At 43.9% G+C, this 24,883-nt stretch overlaps 1 protein-coding gene across 1 annotated transcript; it reads right to left on the bottom strand.

Annotated features, from left to right (window-relative positions):
* Positions 1–754: 754 nt before the first annotated feature.
* Positions 755–24,319, bottom strand: tapt1b (transmembrane anterior posterior transformation 1b). The gene is made up of 14 exons (XM_012837054.3): positions 23,833–24,319; positions 19,810–19,940; positions 17,786–17,904; positions 15,564–15,726; positions 15,119–15,254; positions 14,745–14,842; positions 14,219–14,288; positions 13,566–13,646; positions 13,264–13,373; positions 9,882–9,941; positions 9,303–9,371; positions 9,032–9,108; positions 8,707–8,885; positions 755–4,142 (listed from the first exon to the last, which is right to left on the bottom strand). Exons 1-14 carry the CDS (start codon positions 24,020–24,022, stop codon positions 3,907–3,909), a joined length of 1,719 nt encoding a protein of 572 aa, XP_012692508.1. The 5' UTR covers positions 24,023–24,319; the 3' UTR covers positions 755–3,906.
* Positions 24,320–24,883: the final 564 nt, after the last annotated feature.

Raw genomic sequence — 24,883 nt, 5'->3', positions numbered from 1 at the left:
AACTTTTATTAGCCGAAGTATCATTTGCAAATTTCATATGTATAAACAGATCTACGCAACATTTGTAAGTAAGCTACACACACCCTCTTTACTGTCTGGCATGCTCAGGTCTTTGTTATGGAAACCGAGTAGAAATGGTTTACATTGTAATGTAGATTTACACAACCAGGGTTGCTCAGGATTTATGGTAGTAATAAGCAGAGCACTCTCTCAGCCAGGCAGGTGCATAAAGAGCCTTTATGGGGCCACACCAGGACACCTGAGACCCAACGTGAAGCAGCCGAACCCTCACCCCCTCCCCTGTCTGGTAGTGGCGGAGACAGGGGTTGTATTTAGCTGACATGGAGGCATTTTCCCACCACCGGAGGCATGGCCAGAGGAGGCAAAGAGCTGTGTTGCGAGTTGACATCCCCCCACCCCATGTCCCTGAAACAAAATAATTTCTTTCAAACATTAGTCAGACAGACAAATGGTAAAGATGATTTCAACCACCCGTTTAACCTCAGCCTCTCCACACAAATCACCATCTTCACTGGCCTACCTTATCACCCTCAGTTTACTAGGCACAGTCCATCCCACTTAGAACTGCATCAGACTACATTCATTTAGGTAGACCCAAAGCCCCCTCAGGCTTTCTCTAGTCCATTTGAACACATTCTAAACTAAACAGCACCTCCTAATGCTATTTGTTTTGTGCAAACACACTGAAGAATACCTCTCACTGCAGAATCTTAGAGCAGTAATGATTATTAACTGGAATGACTTGATTTTTTATTTGAATTTTTCCAACATACAAAATTTGATTCACATTATACCCATAAAGAGCACATTGTATCAGCACAGAGTGACACTGTACAGAGAAAAAGATGTACTGGGAGACAGCACTGTGTCTACAGAAGCAGGACTTTAGCAGTGAAAATTACACCACACACACACACACATGCACACAGTTATACATATCCTGCCAACGTCCTAATCCTGAAATCTGGACATTATTGGGATTTGAGGTGTTGTGTCATCCTGTAAAAATGGATTCATTCCCAGGATCATAAGTGAAGCCCAAACATACATTCCTTGGCAGTGTACAAGCTCAAGCTCAGGCTGAACGGTTATACATGTAGACTAATTTAACTATACTAAGATTTCAGACATAATTTAACTATACTAAGATTTCAAACACAGCAACCAAACCAATGTAAGTAAAATCTCGTATAAGTTAAGGTAGTATGAATGTCCTATTCAGAAGGATAGATGAAGTTAAATGTTACACAACAACTGTAAAAATGGTCACTTCCCTGTCATTGTTGGTCCTCAAGTTAATGTTTAATCGCTTGATATTAAATTTAACTTAATTAACAGAATCAGCCAGGTGGCCTGTTATTCCTGTAAAATATTAGAATGTTCCCACTGTCTTGAACTCAAAAGCCCTCTGAGAAAATATGACTTTTCAACCACGCCTTGAGATTCAGTGATCATTATCGTTTCTTTCTGCAAACTCATTAATATGTGTGGCACACACACAGATTCTCTAGTGTACTGCAGCCACCTCTCAGTGGCCTTCCATTATGAGAATGTGAGGACCTCTGAGAGGCCTTCCATTATGAGAATGTGAGGATCATGTTCAGCAGGCCCCAAATGGACTCAACTCACCTTTCACAAAATCATTCATAACCAGAACAACGGCAGCCATGCCAACAAAAAAAAGACAGAAAGCCAAACAGATACAAAACAAGAAAACTTTTATTCTCCCTCCCACCCAAGCCCCCAGCTCGTTCCCCCTTTCCCACCATGCAGCTCCTACAAAGGTAATGGTTGCTTGTTTTGTTCTGCTCAAAAAAATCAAAATGGCAGCAGAAATAATTGCTTCTGTGTGACAAATGAAAACAGACTTCTGATATGGTCAGAATTTTGGTTCCATGCAGAAAATGTTAAGTTACACCAAAATCGTCAGCGTGCTGAAAATAACATGGCCTGGAAAAAGACTCCTCTCCTATTCCATCATTCATGTATGTTAAATGCTAATGCTATGATGCAATTATACATTAAACCTTAGGTGATGCTTTGCTCCAGCTGCTACAAACTGAGCATTTCAAAACTCGTACACATCGAGTTAAAGGGTGATTTATGCCAACACCAGATACACTATTGTCACTGGTGATGGCATGAGCGTTTATAACGAGCATTACAGCATGTTCTGATGATTTCTTCCTAAATGCTCACAAACGCTTGCCTATCACCACATAAGGTTTAGTGTTTCCATTTCTACAGGTGAAATGGAACAAAATATATGCTGGAAGGACATCCATAGCATTCCAACAGCTCCTCGTGAAAATGAAAAGGTATCAAAACGATATTTGTAGGACATGCTCTTGCCCCTATATAATTGAACAGAATTTAATTCCTTCTTGTTCTATCAAAACATTATAAAATGCTTATGAGTTGATAAAAGCATACAGAATTGCTAACCGGTCATCGGCATGGGGAAATGTTGTTTCTTGCACTACCAGTTTTGAAAATGATAAATAAATCCTTAATGTTCAAAATAATACAACACCAAACCAGCTTGATCTTAAAGGTATTCACATAAGCTGCTTCACAGCCGTAAACAGAGTTATACAGGTACCAGGCATTCTGGGGTTTACCTTATTCATTCACTCAGTCTAAATGAACACTTGCAACAACACTTCTCCCTAAACCAAATGTAAGGTGGAAAAGAAACCCTGAACTTAGCATGACCTATGCAGAATTGGACCTATACGGATTTTAAGACAGTATGGTGCGTCAGTGCAAGAAAATATCCAACGCAAAGACCAAAACTGAGGGATAAGATAATGACACTGGCACATCTGTTAAGTACTGTGATATTTGATTATGTCTGTTAGTATGTTGTCATATGATGGATTACCTGCTTTGCTGGTGAGCCTTTAGAGGCCCTGATGACCTTTAATGTACATGGTCTTAAAACTTAAAACTGGCTTCAGTAAATGCAGTCTAGCATTGTGGTGTTCAAAAAGTACTGTCTTTTCAGCTTAAATGGTTCTGTGTTTCAAATGTTTACCATTGTCGCTCTTCACTTAAAAAAATTAATAAAAAGACAGATCGTTTCATTTTCCGTTCTGACCCATGTGATACGATCAGTACTCTGTCATCCTTCAGCTGCTTCAGTAACTCATCCGTTGTCAGTGTCCTTGGCAGAGGGGGGAGGGGGGGACACTTTGACCTAAGCGCTGTGACCCTTTGTGGATGGTTTTGTGTGTGTGTGTGTGTGTGTTTGTGTTTGAGAGAGAGAGCGAGAAAGAGAGTGTGTGTGTGTGTGTGTGTGTGTGGTCTCTAGGCTGCCTGGAAATGTGTGTGTTTGTTTGCATGTTTGTTTGTAATGCAAACTTTTGCACCCTGTGCTGCTTGTGTGCGATCATGGCCGGTTTGCATCAGTCCAGGCACCTTCAGTGCGCATTGTGTGCCCGAAGTTTACCGTCCGCTGCCCAAGACCGCCCCGCTTCACTGCCACTGGAGTCACTGAGCCGGTCAGTGCCAGCCAGAGCCTGGTAAGAGAAGCCAGGAGAGGGGGCTTCCAGAGGGGAGGTCAGGCGGGGTTCACCAGGTAGGAGAGAAAGGGGGGTGGAGGAGGGCTGGGGGGGGGGAGAGGGGTTCAATGTGGATGTCCAGAAATGGACACCTCACTCTTTCCAGTTAGCAATAAATTAAACGCACATTGTCTTAATAAATAGCCTCGCCCCATCCACCGCTCCGCGAGGGGTGTGGGAGTTCGGGCTGGCAGTGAGGATCGCCAGTCCTCGTCATCATAAAGACTTCTCTTTCGGGTCCACGCCGGCACCCCGCTCCGTTCCCTCCCCCCATCCCAACCCGCTCAGTGTGAGTGTGTGTGTGTGTCTGTGCGCGACCGTCTCAGTCTATGCGGTTGCCACAGATGGTGAAGCGGTCGATTTCTAACAAGTCTTTCTTGGGCGCCCTGTGTTTGAGCTCCATGCCTTCCTGGCCAATGTCCTTCTCCTCTGTGTCGTCGGGCGTGGTGAGGAACTGATCCGATTTGCTGCTGGGCAGGTGCGGGGCGGGGCATTCGTCCTGATGCACAGGCTGAGTGGTGATCTCTGACGTGCAGACCTCTTCATCAGTCGGGTCACCTACAATCAACCAATCAGGAAAAGGAGTCAATCTATGCTCTATCAACTATGTTACCTAGTTAAATACATTCAATTAAAAATCATATTTCAATGAATCCAAGCTGTGTGCTTAACTTAAAATGGAGTCACAATGTACATCCCAAAACAGAGATAACTAGAGGGCGCAATGTAACACCTGAATGAACAGCAGGACCTAATCACAAAGAGTTCCTCACACACTTTGAAACATGAGGCCCTTTCATACAGCCTTTGATCAGCAGCTCAGTGATTACAGTGTGTGTGTGTGTGTGTGTGTGTCATTTGGCCCTGTTCTTTGCTGACTCATAAAAGTAATCCTAATACTCTCTGTGTGCGCAAGTGTGTGTGCAAGTGTTTGTGTGAGTGTTTGTCTGTTTGGCCTGTGCTGTCCAATGCACTATCTGCAGTGGGTAGTTACGTAGGAGGACTGAGGCCAAGTCTGGGGCGAGAGGCAGAGGCTCCTACCTGCAGCAGAGGCAGAGGTGGGGGCAGGCGCAGAGCAGCCAGAGGAACAAGAGCAGACAGGAGAGAGAGAGGAGGGAGGAGGAGGAGGAGGAGGAAGAGGAGCAGGAGGAAGAGGAACAGGAGGAGAGGCATAGCAAGGAAGAGAGGGAATACAGAAAGATGGAGAAATCTGGTCTGATGAAGGGAGAGAAGTAATAGGAGGAGGATGAGAAGGGGTATGGGGTGGGAGACCTTGTGAGCCTGACAGAGGATAAGGAGACAGAAAATGAGAGAGAGAGAGAGAGAGAGAGAGAGAGAGAGAGAGAGAGAGAGAGGGAGCAAGGGAACAAAGAAAAATCAGAGGGAGGAATATGACACGATGAAAGAGAGGATGAAGGAGCAGAACACATATAGTAACATGTGAGAGGGCGTAATGGACATTAAAAAAATAAATAAACTGAAGCAGGCAGGGGAAGGCAGGAGAATGAAAGCAGGCGGGGTTAACCAACACACTGTAGGAGCGGACAGGAGAACTGGCGCTAGGGGTTCTGGAAGGACAACGTGCACAAAGCAAACCGGCAAGGAGTTCTGCGCCAGCTTGGGCCCACTCCACTCTCTGTAGATACTTCCCTCCAGACTTATCAGTGAGACACACTAACTGCAGGGGAACTTGTCAACATCACACAAACCAAACCAGACCAAACCAGCAAAGCAAACCAAACCGTGTATTAAATCCAAACAAGGCTTTTCAATTAGTCTATTATATTCTCTCAACAAAAACAACAACAACAACAACAACAACAAAAACCTGCAAGGGAAACTGAAAGTTATCTGTATGGTTGTTTTACAGGGTCATATTCAGGAGCATCTCCACTCATGAGGCGTACTCTCTCTGTTTACAATGTGTTCCCACACGGCCATGCAGGCAGTCACAGTGAGAAGTGCTCAAGTGCAGGGCTCTACGCTAAGGTTTTCCCCAAGGAGTACATGTGCTCCTACATGAAAAAATTTAGGAGCACACAAAGAAATTTAGGAGCACAGCGATTTTTTTTAATGCGGAAGTAAAGCATGTCATTTGCGACCTATAGTTCCAAACATTGTATTTTCCAACGTTCAACCCCATTCTTGTTCAGTGTTTCCGAAGCAAGTTAGCTGGTAAATTGATCAAATTACTGCATTTGTTCATATTTCAACACTTTAGTGGACCTCTTATCAATTGTTATTAGTAGTATTTTATATAGCCAGCTTTACCTAAAGTTTATTGTAAGATATAGTTTGTTAGATTCTAAATGCAGTTAGAGTTAGACTGTAGGTCTAGTATCTAATGTAAGCAACACTTTTACTGTAGCTAGCTAGAGAGCATGTGTACCATAACCAGTAGTCCGTTGGTTTATAGTCTGTCAAATTAGTTCTAGTTATTGGTGTTTGTTGGCATACAAAGTTAGTCTTCTCTTATTAGCCTAGTTAGTACATCTGATTAGAGCTAGCAACAATGAATTGTAGATTAAGGGGTCCCCTATCTCAGTGTTAATTTTGGCAGCTATTTTAGATTTAGTCTTAAGACGAAAATGCATACTAGTTTTAGTCACATTTAGTCATTTTTATCCTTCTTAGTTTTAGTCTAGTTTTCGTCAACGAAAACTGATTACATTTTAGTCTAGTTTTAGTCACATTTAAAAGTCCATATTATAGCCACATTAAACTCCTTTCCTTCCCAGGCCCAGGGACCCCCTGTGTTGTGTCTACAAGTGCATAATAGTCAAGCTTGCAGTACTTAAATTGTGGATGCAATTAGTCTCTAAGAGACAGATCTCTTAGTATATGCCTACAGCTGAATTCCAATTAATTCAATGTAAATAATCATTTTAAGGCAATACTTAATTAACAGAATTATCATTCAAATATAAGAGAATATCAAGTCTAGATTTTCAAATGATGTGATAGCACATTACAACTACTATGCCTACCTGGCCTTAGAGTTAAATCAACCACATATCCTCCATTTGAATTGCTGTGCAATTTGATAACCAACAGATTTAGCTAGACGGATAGTTTTGACAGTTGAAAGTGGTGCCAATGATAATAACAACTGCCCAAATAGACAAGGATATTTAAACCAATCACATATTAATTTATTTTTTCTTGATTAATGTCATGCGTGGCCTGCCCTATAGTCTATTCTGCAATGAGTTTACTAGCTAGCATAACTTAGCTAGGATATGCTACCTCATAGTTAGCTAAAGTTAGCTAGCTAAAAGTTCGCCAAGGCTAACGGAAGGCTTAAATCGAAAATTACTAGCTAGCTATCCAAGCTGACACAACCTATACACTCGACTGCCCCTTTGAAGTTAACTTAACGTTGGCTAATACATTCTAATAACTAGTTATCATTGACAGTTACTAGCTAAGTTACCAAACTCCTTTCTCTTTCTTTTTTCTAAATTGAGTAGTTGCTGGTGTGAGCTACAGTATGGGAGCTAGCAAAGCCATTTCTAGCTCTGCTTCACAATATTGCTGCCTAGTGTTATAAGTTAATGTAATGTTAATAAAGTATCAGACATAAACAGAATACAACACACCAGTAACCAATTGATATTATGTGTTAATATACCGAAAATGTCAGTAAATCGAGGTGGTGCTGCTGTCTGTCCCGTGAAAGACCATTCAAACAGGTTGCCAGCAGTGGGTTTTTTGCGAGCTACTTATACCAAGTGATCACATGTCGGAGAGATCGTCGTAACCCTCTTTTTATATGGCTCTGGCCCATTGGTTGCGAATCGTCGCTCTCATTTGCATGAAGTTAAGCGTGTCATCATGCTATGTTCACATCGTGCAGTCGCGACCCCGTCACTTGTTTCCATATGAAATCTATGGTGCTTCACTTCTTCGCGCGTGTATTGACAACAGCCCGTCACTCGCGCACTGTGCTCGTAAATTATTTTTCAAGTTCGCACATACCTATTTTTAGGCGCAAATGCGAGTGAAATACTCGCACTGTAGAGCCCTGAAGTGAGAAGCACATTAATCCAGAATCACATTCAAGTTCTAACTTTTGTCAAATTGATAGCACGATCATTTAACAGACTTACAACAAACCTGATTTATCTTTGGTTTCAAGGTTCAGTCTTGAAGGTGCTATGTGTAAGAATTTTAGTTTATGTAAAACTAAAAGTTTATGAAAAATGAACTAGAAATAGGAACAGAACGTGTCAAAAACACCTATGCATAGTATTGCCTAGATATCCACTAAGGTTAGCATACTAAGCAGCTAGCCCCTATTCCTCTCTTATCATACCTCTTTGTACCTGAAGAGGTGCTAGTGAGTCATAAGCATAAGCCCACACTGTCAGGAATGGTATTTTCAACCGTTAAAATCCCATTTCAGAGGCAAAAATAATGAGTCAAAGTGTTTTGTTAATTTGTGGACAAAAATGGAATGCTCAATTTGTGGACAAAAATGGAATGCTCAATTTGTTTACTACAGAACTAGAATTCATTTTCAGAGTGCCAGATTAAATGTACCAACGGACCCAAGTAGGCATGACTATCCTGTAGCTATAAATATCAACTGATGTTGTTTGGGAGACACTAAGGGTAGCCTAGATATCTTTCAATCATATCAATGTTTACATGCTACATGTAGTCTTTAGTTTCCTCCTTCTTGGCCAAACCTTTTTTTTTTTTTTTTTTTTACTTCTGTGCAGGGAGAGGAGGTAGTGGTGTACAACCAGAGTAATACACTATCCCCAGTCTGCTTTGGGTGGGGAGTATAAATCATTTAGCTTGCTAGTCCACAGTTAGTCAGGCTTACATGTAGCCCGCCTAATACGCTTGCTTTGTTTTATTTACATTTACATTTATCAGGAGTTGTCAGTGAGGCTTTCCACATGATTTCTGCTACTGACTAGTTCATTAGTTGTGTCTGTGTGTTTGTGTGTGCATGTGCATGTGTCTGTGTGTGTGTGTGTGAATATGTATATGTGTGTGTATGTCTGTGTGTGTGTATGTCTGTGTGTGTGCGCGTGTATGTATATAGGTGTTTGTGTGTATATAGGTGTTTGTGTGTATGTGTGTATGTGTGTGTGTGTTTGTGTGTATGTACCTGGCGGGCTGCTGGTGTATTTGGCTCGGTGGGCTCGGCTGGAGGTTCTGCTGGTGGCTCTGCTGGGGGCTGCTGAGGGGGGGGTCTGGAACAGCTTCTCCTCCATGTTGGCCTCCTTCACATACAGACACGACTTCCCCAGCAACACAATACTGTTCAGCACCTTCAGAGTTATCATCCTGGAGAAAGTCACACATGTAGAGAGAGACAAGGGGTACAGTGGGAGTCAGTACTTCCCATTACTATTCTTTATATATGTGACATTAAACTGTGAACCATGGCAACCCTGGAACACACACACAAACACACTGCATTACAACCTTACCCCAGGTAGAAGAGCAGCACACACACATAGGACAAGGATCCCTGGATTTTCACTGAGCTGGTCACTACTCTGATGAGCTGCAAACACATGATGATCACACAGCATCACCTCAGAGCAACATTAGCCACCGGTATATGATCCAACAACATCTAGATTAGACAGCCTGAGCTCTGTGCATTAACTGGGCCATAAAGGTTTCAGAAGGAAGCCAAATCCTGAGTGGAGAGTGGGCCTATCTACTTAGCCACAGCACAGGAGTCTGTTGTCTCACCAGTAATGCCAGTGGAAGAGGGATGAAACCCATTCTCCGCGACACACTGTCACTGTAGTCTGTGTAGGCCTGGAAAACACACACACACACACACACACACACAAACAAACACACACACACACACACACACACACACACACAAAAAACAAATCAACATACATTACACAAGACCCTTTATAATCCACTTGCACATAAGCTTCTTTCCTTATAAGTCCCAGACAGCAGACAGCACATCAATTACACAGCATAGATAACGTAACAATCTACATTACCCATACAATTGCTGATCAACAAAAATTCTTTGAAGGCCAACAGTAAATGGGCTAGTGGAAACTAGTATCCAAGTGCCAGGGCAGGCAGACCCAACCTTACAACTGCCCTCAATACAGCACAGAAACAGAGAGAGAGAGAGATGGAGGGTATGGGGGCAGACAATTGAAATAATAAACATTGTGGAAAGCAGAAGAAGGAGAGAGAGAGAGAGAAAGTAGAGTAGGATGGAAAATGAACAAGAAAGGGAGACAGGAAAGGGAGAAGAAAGGAGAATAAGAGGGAGAGCAACAGAGCAGAGAGACTCACATTTTTTTGCCTGCTGCTGACGAGGTCAAAGGCCAGGCTGGCCCTGTATTCACTATAGACCTGCGGGACACACACACACACACCCACACCCACACCCACACACACACACACACACACACACACTATCAGAACACAGAGGGCATACACAGGTAGGTACCTGCTGCTGATAATGTGCGTTCACATGACATTTGCAGTTTGAGCGGCTCCTACTGAGAGTGACTCTTAAAGAGAGAAAGAGAGACCAAAGCATCAGGCTGCTTGAGTGACCTTAAAAAGATATGCAAGACCTTTGAAGGCCAGCTCACTATACTGTGACATTTTGGAGCTTTCGCCATGAACAGAGCCAAAGTCAGCCACAGACAGCATAAGATGAGACTACCTGGAAGGTGGGAAGGTTCTGAGTTTCATGTGAAAAGCACCTGTTCATGTGGTGTTCTGCAGGTAGACTGAAAGGCAGAATAGAATCTTGATATGAGATGCATGTTGAATTTTGTGCATTTCTTGGATGTCCAATTTCTAGCATTTCTGTTTTGTTGCTAAGCCACAGAGAGAGAGGAGAAGGAGGAGTGTGTGTAAATGTGTGGTAGTATAGAAGTGTGTTCTCTCTCGCCCCCCCTCTCAAACTCAAACACACACACTCAGTGTGCTGATGCAATAAGCTTACTGTGACACACTCAGAGTGGAGCCTGGGGATTTTCTGCCCTGTTTTTCCAGTGCCGAGACCAAGATGTTTCCCATAAAGAATTAAAGGCCTTAAATTAGCTCAGAGTTTGTCTGTGTGTGTGTTTGTTACTTCTCCCTCATTGGAGATTGGGCTGGCACTTTGAGTCACATCACCCTCATGCAGTCAGTCCGCCTCTGATGCTGCTGTCTGATGACACACCTGATGAAGTCCACGTACTACAGTCCTACACATGCATATGGCTGAATCAGTCATACGAGTGTCGTTTTACTGACGGTCATGAATATCAATATGAAAATACAAAACCCAATCAGTACTGATGCAGCATCTCTCTCTCAACCTAAAAAAACCTCTCTCCTCAAACAGTGAGAGAATCAGAGTGTTTCTCTTAAGACCTTCGGATCTACAAACTGGAAAAACTGAATCAGGATGTCCCTGCTAATACCTGAACAGGAGACATAAATTGAGTTTGACACTCGGGGGCTAAAGGAGTTAATCCCATCAGAGACCATGATGAGGGTCGTGTGGTGTTACGCAAGGTAAGGGCTTTTTAACTCGTCACAGTTCAGTTAGCGGACTTTTGATTCCCTACATGGACTGCATTTCTATACTTTTTTTTCTAATTCTACACATTAATGCCTCAGACATCTACTCATTCACACACCGATGGCGGAGGTTACTATCTAAAATGCCAACCTGCACATCGGGAGCTTGGGGGTGCACTGTCTTGCTCAAGGACACTTTGACACTTGGGAGTCCGGATCAAACTTTCAACCTTTGAATTGCTGAACGACTCCTCTATCTCCTGAAACACTATCGCCCCCACACTTGGGTAACCGGTCATTTCGTGCAGAGATACCTGGGAAAAAAGCTACAACTCACTCTGCCAGAGCTGTAAGCCATCTGTGCATTGAAAATGAAGTTGGCAACACTGTTCTTTGTCGACTATGAGCTTTGAGAGCGAAAAGACCCTTCCCACCTGCGCTGAGAGACCCTGCAGACTCTTGGACACTGCAGCAGTCCATGATCCTGTTTTCATATCCAGCACACAGTAGCGAGTTGAACTTGAAACTGGGTTAGGGTTACAGCATCTGCCTCCCATCAGGACTGAGTGACTGAGTGATCATTGTTAAAGGGAGAGAAGAAACGAGGAAAGTCGATGACAGAGGGACACAAAGGGCCAAAAAGAGGACAGTGGCGTTGGACAGACCACAAAGGACAGGGAAGGTGCGAGAGAGTGTTCGTTTGTGTGTTTACACAAATCCTGCTACCAGTAAGCCACTGTAACACCGCAGAGATCCTACTGGGCTAATCACCCACCGATATCACAGACTCTAAGACCACCACCCCCCTCCCCTCCTACTCTACACCCTGCTCCCAACCGTCTCTCTGTAAAGGTGAGTGTGTATCTGTTTGTGTGTGTGTGCGGTGTGTGTGTGTGTGTGTGTGTGTGTGTGTGCGTGCGTGCGGGCGTGCGTTCACAAGTGCACATAGTGTAGGCTTTCACAGTGTGCTCTACCATTAGGCCCTGTGAACTATGCTTCATGGGGTTTCAGTGAGTGCCCTGAGGATACTCCGTGCTTCTCGGCCACTCAAAGGGGAACTGGACGAACAGTGCTCTTTGTCCCGGCACCCGAGACGTGAGCGGTCATCTGTGGCTTTGGGGCAGTAACGCAAGACCTGGAGACCTGTTTAAGCAGCCAAGCCGCCCAACAGTGTCTGGGGGTTGCCATTACTGCAGTGGGGACAGATGCTGTGTTTGAGTACACCTGTGTGAGTGAGAAGGAGTGTGGTGGGGGGTTGGGGGTTAAGCGGAATCCAAAATCCTCCCGCCGCTGCCCTACAGGCAGATTTAGGTCAGTGGAGCAGCCCTGGACATTCTAGACAACATGACGACTGGGAAGACATTTGCAGGCAGCCCCTGAGGGATAACCTGTTTTCATTGGTCAAGCTGCTCTTTCAAGGCGAGGGCTGTTTTTGTTTTGGTGTGCTTACATAAAGGCAGAGGAGTGTCTGTGTGTGTATGTGCGAGAGAGAGAGTGAGTGAGGGAAAGAGAGAAAGTGAGTTAGTTGATGGAGTGAGAGCGTGGGTGAGTGTGTGATTTTGTGGTTTTACAGGATTGACATAATTTACAATAATGACTGGAAGCTTCTTTTATTGCTTCCTGTGCCCTGCAAGAGTCAGATTCGCTAAAGAGAGAGAATGAGAGAGAGAGAGAGAAAAAGAAAGAAAGAAAGGTGTGTTTCCCATCCCTAAGGCATCCCCACCATCCGACACATTCATGTATCTTCAGTGAGTGCTCTAGCCACTGCTAAAGAGAGAGAACGAGAGAGAGAGAGAGAAAAAGAGAGAGACTGGTTCATGTCTTTTCAGTGCTTTAGCCGCTGCTAGAGAGAGAGAGAGAGAGAGAGAGAGAGAGAGAGATAGATAGATAGATAGAGAGATTCATGTCTCTTCAGTGAGTGCTTTAGCCGCTGCTAGAGAGAGAGAGAGAGAGAGAGAGAGAGAGAGAGATAGATAGATAGAGAGATTCATGTCTCTTCAGTGAGTGCTTTAGCCGCTGCTAGAGAGAGAGAGAGAGAGAGAGAGAGAGCGAGAGAGAGAGAGAGAGAGATAGATAGATAGATAGATTCATGTGTCTTCAGTGAGTGCTCTAGCAGCTGCGTGACTGTAAATGTCTGGGTCCCCAGGGAACTCACGTCAGCTGTGATGTCATTGAACTTGGTGATGAAAGCATGTTTGACCACGTCCACAGCCATCTCTGAAGCGATGACCATAACCACGTCAGGGAACAGTACCCACAGGTGATCTGCAGCGAGCAAAATCATTATAAAACAACACAGACGCATGAAGTCTGTAAAGTCAATTAACAATGGAGAATAATTATTATGGGAAACATCTAACAATACTGGAACAGTAAACAATCCCAGAAAGTCAGTCAGTCAGCATCTCAGCTGTTTGATTTGTCAATCGCATGTTAAATCAGAAACACGACAATCACCTGGGTTCCAGGAGAACTGCTCCATGTTCCTTAGACACACGATCAACAACAGGACATAGTTGGTAAATCTCTCCTTGATATCTACAAGAGAAAAATGTCACCCCACTTTATCTATCAGCATGGAATGTATCTCCAGTTGTGCAATTATCAAGCAAGACTCCTGAATGAGAGATCAGTATAGCCTGTAAGGGTCATGGGTCATTCGTGATTTCATGATGATTCTTATGTCATTCACTGAACAGAGCAAGTCGGAAATAAAAGTCTTTAAGTCTGCATTCACACATATTCAGTGTCTGTGGCCTATTTTCCTAGGTTCAACAGATAATTATTTTTGTGAATAAATTAATGAGCCTACACATGACAAATGAATAAATAAATACAGGGGAGCATCTATTAGTGGAGCTTCTATTGTACTGCTGAAGCCTCATTTCCATATCAAAAGAACTAAGTGTGTAGATTCTCTACTTGACAGCTCTGTTTGGCGTGTGTGTGTGTGTGTGTGTGTGTGTGTGTGTGTGTGTGTGTGTGTGAGAGAAAGAGTCTATGTGTGAAGAGCAGGGGAGAGAGAAAGAGTCAGAGAGATAGACTACATGCATGCATGCGCGTGTGTGTGTGTGTGTGTGTTTGCAAGTGCGAGTGCGAGAGTGACTCACCGCTGTTTGACATCTGAAACAGGTTGTTCTTCTCAAATTTCTTGAACACACTCCCTTTAATCTCCACAAACTACAAACACACACACACACACACACACACACACACAAACACACACCGAGACACAGAACACAGAACACAGAACAGCAAACATGTCAAAACACATCCATGAGAGATTGTCATTTAAATGTAATGAGATTTTTCAAGAAGACAGTTTGCCAGAAGTTTTCTGTGGTCTGTATTGACATCCAATGCTACTGGGGGCTGTCAGCTCAAGAACAACATTGAGCTATACTCAGGCTAAAGGCTGTAACGTGCTGGAGTCACCAGTCAAATTACACATTTAAAAAACGTATATCAAGCATCAAGAGCAAAGAATGCAGCACCTCCTCCATCAACTTTGCTAAATGTACCACTCTGATACGCCGTGTGAAACAGCGGTTTGAAAGAGTGAAAATTATGTGTGTGTAATTGTGGGAGTGTGTCTCATGAATAGGTTTCCGTGTGCGTGTGTGTGTGTGTACTCACGTTGTTGGACATCATGATGGTGAGTAGGGACTTGTTGTGGGAATTGAAGGCCACGTTGAGGGTGGTGGCCTGCACCATGATGAGGATGGCATGCAGGACTGAGGACACGCGCTCAGGAAAAAAAACTAGATTTTACACACACCAGCTGCTCACACTGGACCTGCAATCTGCTTACACCCATGCTGTTACAACATTACATCACATGCTTCATATCTAGACCCTGCTGCCTTCGTCAAGTGTGACCCTATATGCCATGTCTATACAAAATGAGAGGCAGAGTACAAAATAAATCATTATGGTCTTTCTAAAAATCCAGTTCTTTAGTAACTTTTACAGAATATTCAGTGCAAGGGTTATCAGTCAGAAAAGGATACACACATAGAGCACAGCCATCAGAAAGTGAGGGATGACGCCAATATGTGCTCTCTTCTTCTCCTTGGGCTCTGTGGCTGTCCAGTAAAGGGCATCCAGGATGTCCTGGCCAAAGGATGAGAACAGGCGGTCTGCAACCTGAGAGAGAGAAAGAGAGAAAGAAAGTGAAAGAGAGGTAGTATCACAAGAGATGAAATACCATCTCTGACATCCCTCCCAAGAAGGATTGTCCCCAGATAGAGATATACTTCTCAGCTATTGACCACGTTGAACACATATGTGTGCTGTTCCCAATACCGCCACCTGGTGTCGCTATTTCTACCTTTTGACTGGCCCTGCCCGACACTCAAAAATGGAGCGTGTGATATTTGTGACAGATTCGGTCACTCTGTAACCTAAATGCATTTCCAAGTGCACAGATCACACTTGTTTAAAACAGGACTGTACCTCCAGCATGTTGTAGATGATGTAGAGTTTGATGACGGACTGGCCCCGAATCATGTGGTACATCATGGAGTAGTCCACATAGTGCATCATGGAGTAGCACAGCACCATGATGAAGCCCTTCAGCACGTCACACACCTGGGCAGGCTGCAGGATGCGGGACCCACTGTACGCACGCACACAAACAAATGCACACAGAAACACACACACACACATACACACACACACACAGACACACACAGGAAAGTACAGATTCGTTTCAGATATGCTGACTCTCCTTTTGTATTTATAGCTATATTCTTGTTTTTAACCTAGTTACACTCATGCTAATTTCAGAGCCGACTGCACATCAAAATGATAAGGACACAATACCAATCTGTTAGTGAGCTACCAGACTAGTATGTTTACTGCGTGTACAGTGAATGTCAGCCTGAGTAGTCTGTACACCATGCACCATGCCTTTCAGTGGGAAGCAGCCATCAGGAATCACGTAAATAGGTTCACCGGTGTGCTAATTCTATTATAGTTTGATTACTCACCGACACCACCTCTTCCCAACACACCAAGCACTCATTAGCATAAGTGTAAGTTTTGAGTGTTGTTTTGGTACAGTGTGTGAATTCCCTTATTTTTTTTAGTCCTTGTAGCTTCGCCTAGGGGCTTGTTGTTCCTTTACAACAGACAGCAAGAACCTCAGAAAGGACTTATTAATATCATACACACTCGCGCGCCCTTCCATCACATACTCTCTCACGCGACTGCGCTAAGAGCTTAGCCGCCAATCTGTCACCTGAGCGGAAATCAAATTGCTGAGCTGGGATCAGCTGTAGTGTTTTCTGCCACCTGGGTGACCTTCCGCAGACTGTGTATCAGAACACCATATATGAGGACAACAGCGGCATCTACTGGTCAGTGGTTTGATTTTTTTTTTTTTTAAATACATATGTGGTTCAGGCACTGCAGGCATGCCTGCAGGAGATATCTGCAGAAGTTGCCAGACGCTGCAGAAACCTACGTTACACAGAACAGCTTGTTAAACTGACAGCATCGTGTCCGTATCCCAAAGTGCCAAACAGAACACCACACATGAATGCTGGGCAGCCAGCACCATACCTATTTGCAGTGGTGTGCCCCACAGGGAATCCCCGCAGACCTGTGGAGTGGCAACCACAGCACGTGCAGAGACCCTGTAACGGGAGCACCAATGCAGTGCTGTGAGTGACCGAGCGAACGAGCAAACCCTTCTCTCCAATTCCAGCCTTATCTACTTGACAGCTCAGTTTGGTGTGTGTGTGTGTGTGTGAAAGAGTGTAAAGGAGTGTGTGATGAGTTGGGGTGAGAATGAGAGAGAAATACTACGTGAGTGAGAGTGAGAGTTTGAATGTGAGAGTGTGAATGTGAGAGTGAGTGAGTGTGAGAGAGTGTGTGAGTGAGTGAGTGAGTGAGTGTAAGTGAGTGTGAGTGAGTGAGTGAGTGAGTGAGTAAGTGAGTGTGAGTGAGTGAGTGAGTGAGTGAGTGAGTGAGTGAGTGTAGACTGGATATGCCTGTGTAGTAGTGTGCTTGTGTATCCCTAAAGTAGCTTCCTATCTAATCGTCCTACATGTTAGTATGAAGCTTCTGCGAGCCAAGCAGCACTGTTGCCTGCATAACATGTATGACTGTGAATGCGAGAGGTTCAGGTGATGGCAGCCAATTCTCAGCGGATTGGTGTGTGTGCCGAGGGTGAACCTTCGGTAATTAATAGAAAGCGCTCGCTGGCAGAACAGCTCCTGTGCATGTGTACAGTACCTGCTCTTTCTGCAGTAGGGGCATATATTAGCCCTGCAGAGAGAGACACACACACATACAGACAGTGAAACCCAATTACTGGGGCTAAGTCTATCAGGGCCAAAACAGAACTTAGTGAGATGTCAGAGCACAGCAGAGGTAGAGATAGAAGCACAGTTTGATGAAGAGTACTTTGGTGTTAGAGGGTCATATGCCTTACACTATAGTATCAGCATAGACAAATCAATGGAACCGTGGTGTGCATCAGGGTAACACTTCGCTGCGTGTAGTGGATTTCTGGACTTCTTTGCTGCATGTAGTGGATGTCTTGTACTGTAGTCTTGTACTGTAGTCTTGTACTGTGTGTGTGTGTGTGTGTGTGTGTGTGTGTGTGTGTGTGTGTGTGTGTGTGTGTGTGTGTGTGTGTGTGGGGTGGGGGTGTGTGCACATGTGCTCACCCGAGTCCACAGCAGGGCAGTGTAAGCAGCCTGATGAGGGCCAGCAGCACTCTGAGAGGCAGCAGAGTGAAGACGTACAGGAACGCATCCAGACACAGGAAGAAGCCAAACGTCATCAGCTGCACAGGGAGAGAGAGGGAGGGAGGGGGGAAGGAGGGCGAGAGAGGGAGGGGGGAGGGAGGAATAGAAAGAGAGACAGAGACAGAGATAATAAAAGGTTAAATATGAATGGTTCGGAGAGTCTCTTTCAGGTGTAAAGCTGCATAGCGAGAATTTCCCCCAATGAAATCTAAAGAATCGAGTTTATTCGACGACTTGAGAGGACGTGAAAAGTATTTTCACGCAAGCAGGTCAAATTCCACACACAACTCAAAGTAGCATGGTGTGCTTTGGGCTTACTCCCAGCCCTTTTAAAACTAGCCCTCAGCCCTCTGTGTCCTCAACCTCACCCACTCTTACGGTGCAAACCCATGACAGCGACGCGATACGCTTCCATCGCTTTGAGTGGGCGTGTTGTAGCGTGTGGAAATAGCATAACAGACTGGACTAGTGAGCTAGTTAGCAATCTGATTGGCCGCTGCCGGGAAAAATCGCTCCTCATTTGCATAGGATTCAACTTTTTCCAGCTTTTACCGGTCGCGTCGCCCCAAAACGGTGGTCTACGTCACAATGGATTGGCTCCCGTTGAAATGCATGGGATTTAGAATATCGCGTTGCTCGTAACGATGTCATGGGTTTGCATCGTAACTCCTACTCATCCATTACCTTTGGAAAGACTCTGAGCAGAGAGAGCGGACACATTCCTACAGGGCCCAGTCCCTGGCCTGTGTTCCCAGCGACAGAGCTCTTTGTGGACTCGCCTTAGGGGAAATGGAGTATGTGTGGGGCCTGGAAGTTGTGTGGCGGGGGAGGGTGTTTTTTTTTTTTTTTTTTTACAGCTCCACCCCTTGGCTGCTCTTCAGAAGGCTGTCAGGATGAGCATTCCTCGAAGGAAATATGCACGACTCAGGCTCTCACCTGACTGGCTAGATCATAGTGATATATGAGCCTTTGCTTGTGACGATCTAGACACCCATCTAGGTCACATTTCTGCTATTCATCAGTAATGGTTATCGATTGTCTAGAGAGAATCTACTCATATTTTGTTGGGCTGCACCATAAAGACTTTGCAATAATTTAACGAACCATACCACCACCCAAGTGGTTTCTTTCTAGGTATGGCAAACTCAGTTGAAAGAAACTTCACGTGCTTGCTCACTTCTTTATGATGTGATTTGTTTGTCTCTGTCTCCCTCTAGTGCATATGAGTGCATATGAGAACACCAATGGATTTTGTTTTAGTCACAGGACTCACTTCTATCAAATTTCTGATGTCTGATTGGATGGTGTAATTATCTGCCATTACTAAAAAAGAAAACTGCACTGCACAGAGAAGGCATAGGAGTTGTGACTGTTGTGTCATATTATATCTTTATATAATACGCCTATAAAAGACATGTTTAAAATAACAAAATGAACCAGAGGAGTCGGATAGGGCCTTTGATTGGGAGGTGTTGATGCAAAGGTGACTAATCACACATTGAAAGTAAATTGTGCTACCCTGGAATTGCGTGGGCTTTGAATAAACGACAGACTGCTACATTGAGTGGACAGGCAAAATCTGATTCATGCACATGAAACTGCAAGCAGTTAACACAATCTGAATTAGGCTTGGACTTGGCCATTGTAAACACAGTGAGCTCGGCCTGGATTTCTATTGGTGGCCACTCACTACCCTATAGCAGGCCATTTGTTTATTGGTCATTAATAATACATAGTTACTAGCTAATTACATTTTCATTCCAGTTTCCTGTATGTTTTGACATTTGACATTCCAAATAATGACTACAATCAAAGCTAAATCCGAGTCTGTTATCCATGTCTCCTTACAAGCTTTGATCTATGTGGATGTTGGCCTAGGCTGGCCAGTAATGCACACAAAAGCTCTGTGCTGGTTTGTAATGCAGAGGGTCGTTGGGGTTTACCTTTTCCAACTCTTTGGGGATGCGCAGACAGGTGTAGACCCTCTCCCTGCGTTCCGTGTATTTGGCCTCATTGTGTTCCAGAAAGTAGCCCCTCGTCAGCTCAGCGCTGATGAAACGCACCAGGGAAAGATCTGCATTCAAGACCAACAACAAGACCGTCAACAACCACAAACAAACAAACAGACAATGCATCATTGCAAACACACAATGGGCTTTGCCACAGCTCCTATTCTATACATGCGCACATTATCTCCCTCTTTCTCTCCCTGTCTCTCTCATTCACACACAACACACACTGCCTCTCTCTCTCTCTCTCTCTCTCACATGCATGCATAGGCACAGCAGGGCTCGACCCAGCCCAGCCCCCTAGACACACCCACATTCACGGAACCACACCCACACAGAGGCATAAGATTCTGTACATTCTGCTCTTTCACCAGGACAGAATGGTCTCTGCAGCATGAGGCAAACAAAAAAAAAAACGCTGAAAAGAACAAGAGACTCTGGGCCCCGAGCTGAAACTCCTATGGGTCTGTTTTTCATTGGGCCGTGCATCTGCTGAGGCTTTTCGTCTAATGGCATGTGGCTCCCAAGCGTGAGAAGAGAACGTGTCGTGTCTATCTGTTCCTCACCGTTCGGCTTATTGTGCTTCCTCTGTCCTCTTCAATAAAAAGCTACTACTTTGGTGCACAAACTTGGCCTCGGGGCGATTGGCAAAAACACACGGCGATGCCGGCACACATGAGCACACTTTGTGGCCAGAGAGAGAACTAACATCTTGTGAGAATCCTAACATTTACTTTCACAATAAGAATATTTATAAACACTGTTGTCTGTGGCGATGTGGTAATCTGCTTTCATCATCATGTGTGTGTGTGTGTGTGTGTGTGTGTGTGTACGTGTGTGTTTGTGTGTGTGTACGCCAGTGTGTAGCCTATACGTTTCTGGCAAGCGTATTGCTCATCCTGACATACTGAAATCAAGTCTGCCAACTCTGTGCACACATACACACAGGACTGACACATAGAGGCCTGAGTGAGGTGAATTTTTCAGTCTGGCTTCCAAGATCCTGTCCCACTCCCGCCTGCATCTTTCATGTTTTGTCCCGCCCACAAAATCCTACAGGTGGACATTTAAGGGGGATGGATTTTCCATTCTTATTCCTGCCTCCTTCCGCGAAAATGTTTATGGAAAACATGGGTTATTTCTCGCTGCTCTCCTGCAAACATGAATACCACTCTGTACTTCAAGAAAAAAACAAATCTACTTTTATATTTCATTTCATACACATGTTTCTGCGGGAGGTCCTGCGAGTCATGTCTTTCTCCCACTGCGCCGCGCTCTTCTGTGCAGGGTCCCATGGTTCTCCCGCGGGAGTGCAGGCCTCTGCTACCAGACACGGCTGGACTCCAGTTTGGGTGCAAACCAGGAGATAAAAAAGCTTTTGCAGAGTCGTGATCATCTTCATGTACTCAGGGTTCCCACACCCTCTCGCAGAGTAAACTAAAGCTTTCCATGACATGTAGAAGACCTATTGTTAAATTCCCACGACCATTTCCTCGATAAGCCTACATATTATAGTTCAGACAGTTAGGGTGCTGATTTACTCATAAAAAAGTTGATACGGGTTAAAGAAATAAGAAATAAATATATTCCGGACACTTGCCCTGCATCAGCTCTTATGCCATTGCCATTCCCACACACATTAAATCTACCCTTTACCTGTTCTCTCAGGAATATTACCTTTTCTTTATTATTTTGCAAATCGCATTCCTGAGAGAATAGCCTTTATATTCAAAATAGCCAAATTAGCTGGCAAACAGGCTAACACAGCCTATTGCTAGGATATTAAAATAAGAATATAAAGTGCATAATTGGAAAAGTACACAAAGCAAGGGTGCTTAATGTTTGAACTCATCTCTAGACCATCAGCAATGTATGCATTTGTATTTTTGTCATCACAGAAAAATATCTTGCCATTCAACTAGCCTAAGCCTAAAAACGAAATGTTTTGACAGCTCTTACTTTGTAACCTACTTATGTAGCCTACCTAGCTAGCCTTATTTATAAAGGCACTGATACATTTTCTACCAAGGGCTTCTGATGGGGTAAAGTACTATTTTCATGATTAACAAGGCAAAATAAAAAACTAAGATAAGTAAGATTGTTTTATCGGTTCCTGAGCCTAAGTGAAATTACATGGAATTTCCAGGAACTCTGTTCTAGCATGTTGTTCCCCTTCACAACACATATTCTCTTCCCTTCAACACAATAAAGTAATTATAATGATGTCTGTTTCATACACTCTCATGATACCCTTCAACTTGTAGAAAGGTTTTGTCACCGACACCCCCCTCCCCATTTCCCTTCACTGTACAGAGGTTACAAGAGTGTCCCTAGGTGAACCTTCAACCAGGTGATACGACACACACACACACAAACAACAGACCTCCGCCACTCCTATTTCCTGTTTCAACCACTTAGCAAAGCATATGAGCACAAAGGCAAAAGAGGGGAGGGTTGGAAACAAGTGTTAAAGAGCAAGACAGCAGACAGGGTGGTGTTGTAAGAAGGAGGTAAAGAGGCAATACATAAGCATAATGACAGACTATGAGACAGTCTCTCAGTCTTCTACAGACTGTCTCCAGACTACAGACTGTGACATTTGTTCCTTCATCCCTAATTGTTTCAATGGCAATTTTCAAGGCTAAAAATAAAACAAAATCAAATTATTGATCGATATAGAAAGCTAGGACAGTCATAATGATGTGGAAATGATGAGAAACAGAGCCCTTAGCAAGAAGAATATGCCCTCTGATGGCTCAGCAGAGGTGTCCAAACGCTCTCTGAGCGTCACTTCTGTGCTCGTCGTGTCAAATTAGATCAGAGCTGGTGCTCATACTATTTCAGCAGCAAACAAGCCTTGTTATCAACCTTTAGGTTAATGCACTAACAAGTTAAATGCGGAATAAACTGACACACTACCACAAAGGAAGACTTATACTAGCTCTTATCACATGTACCGAATTAATACAAAAAAAATGCCTTTTTGGAGCCATTCCAAATTGCAAAGGCAGTGCAAAGTAATCATAACTAGCCTATATAGTTATACATATCAATGCCGTGGTTATGGAACAAATAGTCAAGTTGTGAGGGCTAACTGAGTTTAGCCTAATGAGTTGGCTTGGACTTGCGTTACCTAAAATGACCTGTCTGCCGAACAGTAGTTCTCCTGTCAACGTTAGCAAATGTTAGCTTTATGTTCTCACTTGCAAAGTGAAGCCTGGTGTCAACGGTGCTATAGTCAATGGTGTCAACAGACTGATGCCATACAACCTAAACTACAAAAAAAGTAATCAAAAAATAAATAACCTCAGAATATCCGAATCATGTCCCAAGTTGAAGTTACACTGGAGTTAAGACGAAACCTGGTCTCTTAAAGCAACGTGCACAAGATAAACAAATACTGACGAGCTAATGTTGTTATTCCTGCAGAGGCAGGTGGGTTTATGAGCAACGGACTTTCTCGCAGCAAAGCAGGCGCTCACATGGGCATTCCATCAACATTAACCACAGCTGGATGACATGTAATTAATGACGTAGCTATAATATCATTAGCGAGCTAGTTATGCAACATATCTAAGCATAATTTACTGGCGTCTACACGGGCTTGCTAGCTACACTCGACGTCTCACTTGCTTTTGGTTTTCGTTGAAAGCTAGCTCGTAGCTTCATATCAAACACATTGGTCTGCTTTAACGTTAGATCCTGTTATGCAATCTACCACATGATTGTTTAAAGGAGACTACCAGAAGTAGGGGAGTACACTCAAATAGTTCATGCACATGACATCCAGGCGTATGCTAAGCTAACATATGTAAGTATCCAGTTTGTTTTTTCCTGCTAGCATAGAATATAAACTAGCAACGATGTGACAGCTCAGTTGAGCTGAAAGTATCCCTAGCTAGCTAGCTGTGATAGCTAGCTAATGTTACGTTGACAGTGGATGCAGATTGCCCTCACCAGAAAGATTACGCCCCTTGTCCTGCTTGTTAGCGTTTCTTTCATAGAATCCCAGGGTCTCTGTCCCCTCGGAAGGGACACCACTCGTTTCAGTCTTGTTGGTGTTGTTTGAAGACCTTTTCTCCCTCTCCTTATCCTCATTCTCGGTTTCTTTTTCCTCCCCTACGCCAGCCGCTACCGAGTCCGCCATCTTCACTTGTTCGCAGCGAAGCAGCCGACAGACACAAACGTCAATTGCCACTGGGAGCTTCAGCTGCAGGGACTACAATTACCACAATGCAAAGCTCAATAGTGTCGTCCTACTTTTATTAACTCTAGTAAAAACAAAATAAAAATAAAACAATGATATGCGATTTAAATCCAGAAAAAAATATATACGAAGTACGACATATAAAGTAAGTCTGCATCTTTTCATTTATTTTCTATCTTTTTGTATATAGTCTACCAGGGGCATTTCTAGGATTCAAAGAAAGGGGGGGGCTTAGCCCCAAGTGGAGTGGCATGTTTGCGCGCGGCAATTTTTTTTTTTAAGGCCCATTTGCGGCCGCGGATATCCATTGTTTCAGACAGTTCATAGATTGGTTTAATCAGAAAGAGTGTGATTTTGCTCTGTAGTTTTGCTTGCATTCAGTATATGATAACACAAGAGACAGAATGACAGGGTCATAGTGAAATTTGACAACACAAATATACCAGCTGTGGTGAAATGACCTGTTCTGAGCACCAAAGCTGTCCTGTGGGTAGCTCTTCAGCTTAACCTGTCTGGGCCCTGTGTCTTTTTCACCTAAATCATTAGTTGCTGCAGCTGCTTGGTCTGTCTCTTCCTCTCTCTGACTCTCTGCCTCAGCCTCTCCTTCTGCATGACCCTTTAAGATAAGTTCAAACATTGAAACATTAACTGATCAAAATCCAGAAGCCAATTTTATGACTTGGCATAAAAATATCATGTAATAATCTAGTTTAGGCTAACCCTTGGAGTAGCCTAGGCCTGACAACAAATGCCTATACATTTCTACCACAGTAGAAGAAAATAAAAAAAAACTCCACTCAT

Source organism: Clupea harengus, chromosome 22 (assembly GCF_900700415.2).
Source record: "Clupea harengus chromosome 22, Ch_v2.0.2, whole genome shotgun sequence".
Taxonomy (NCBI): Eukaryota; Metazoa; Chordata; class Actinopteri; order Clupeiformes; family Clupeidae; genus Clupea; species Clupea harengus.
This window is presented reverse-complemented; position numbering and strand designations above follow the sequence as displayed.

What these genes read in the sequence shown, in the direction of transcription:
- tapt1b (XM_012837054.3), bottom strand. Translation starts at nt 24,022, where the DNA reads ATGGCGGACTCGGTAGCGGCTGGCGTAGGGGAGGAAAAAGAAACCGAG. An exon ending in CAAGGGGCGTAATCTTTCTG is followed by an intron (nt 19,941 to 23,832) that starts GTGAGGGCAATC and finishes TCTTGAATGCAG; the next exon opens with ATCTTTCCCTGGTGCGTTTC. An exon ending in TCATCTACAACATGCTGGAG is followed by an intron (nt 15,255 to 15,563) that starts GTACAGTCCTGT and finishes TCTCTCTCTCAG; the next exon opens with GTTGCAGACCGCCTGTTCTC.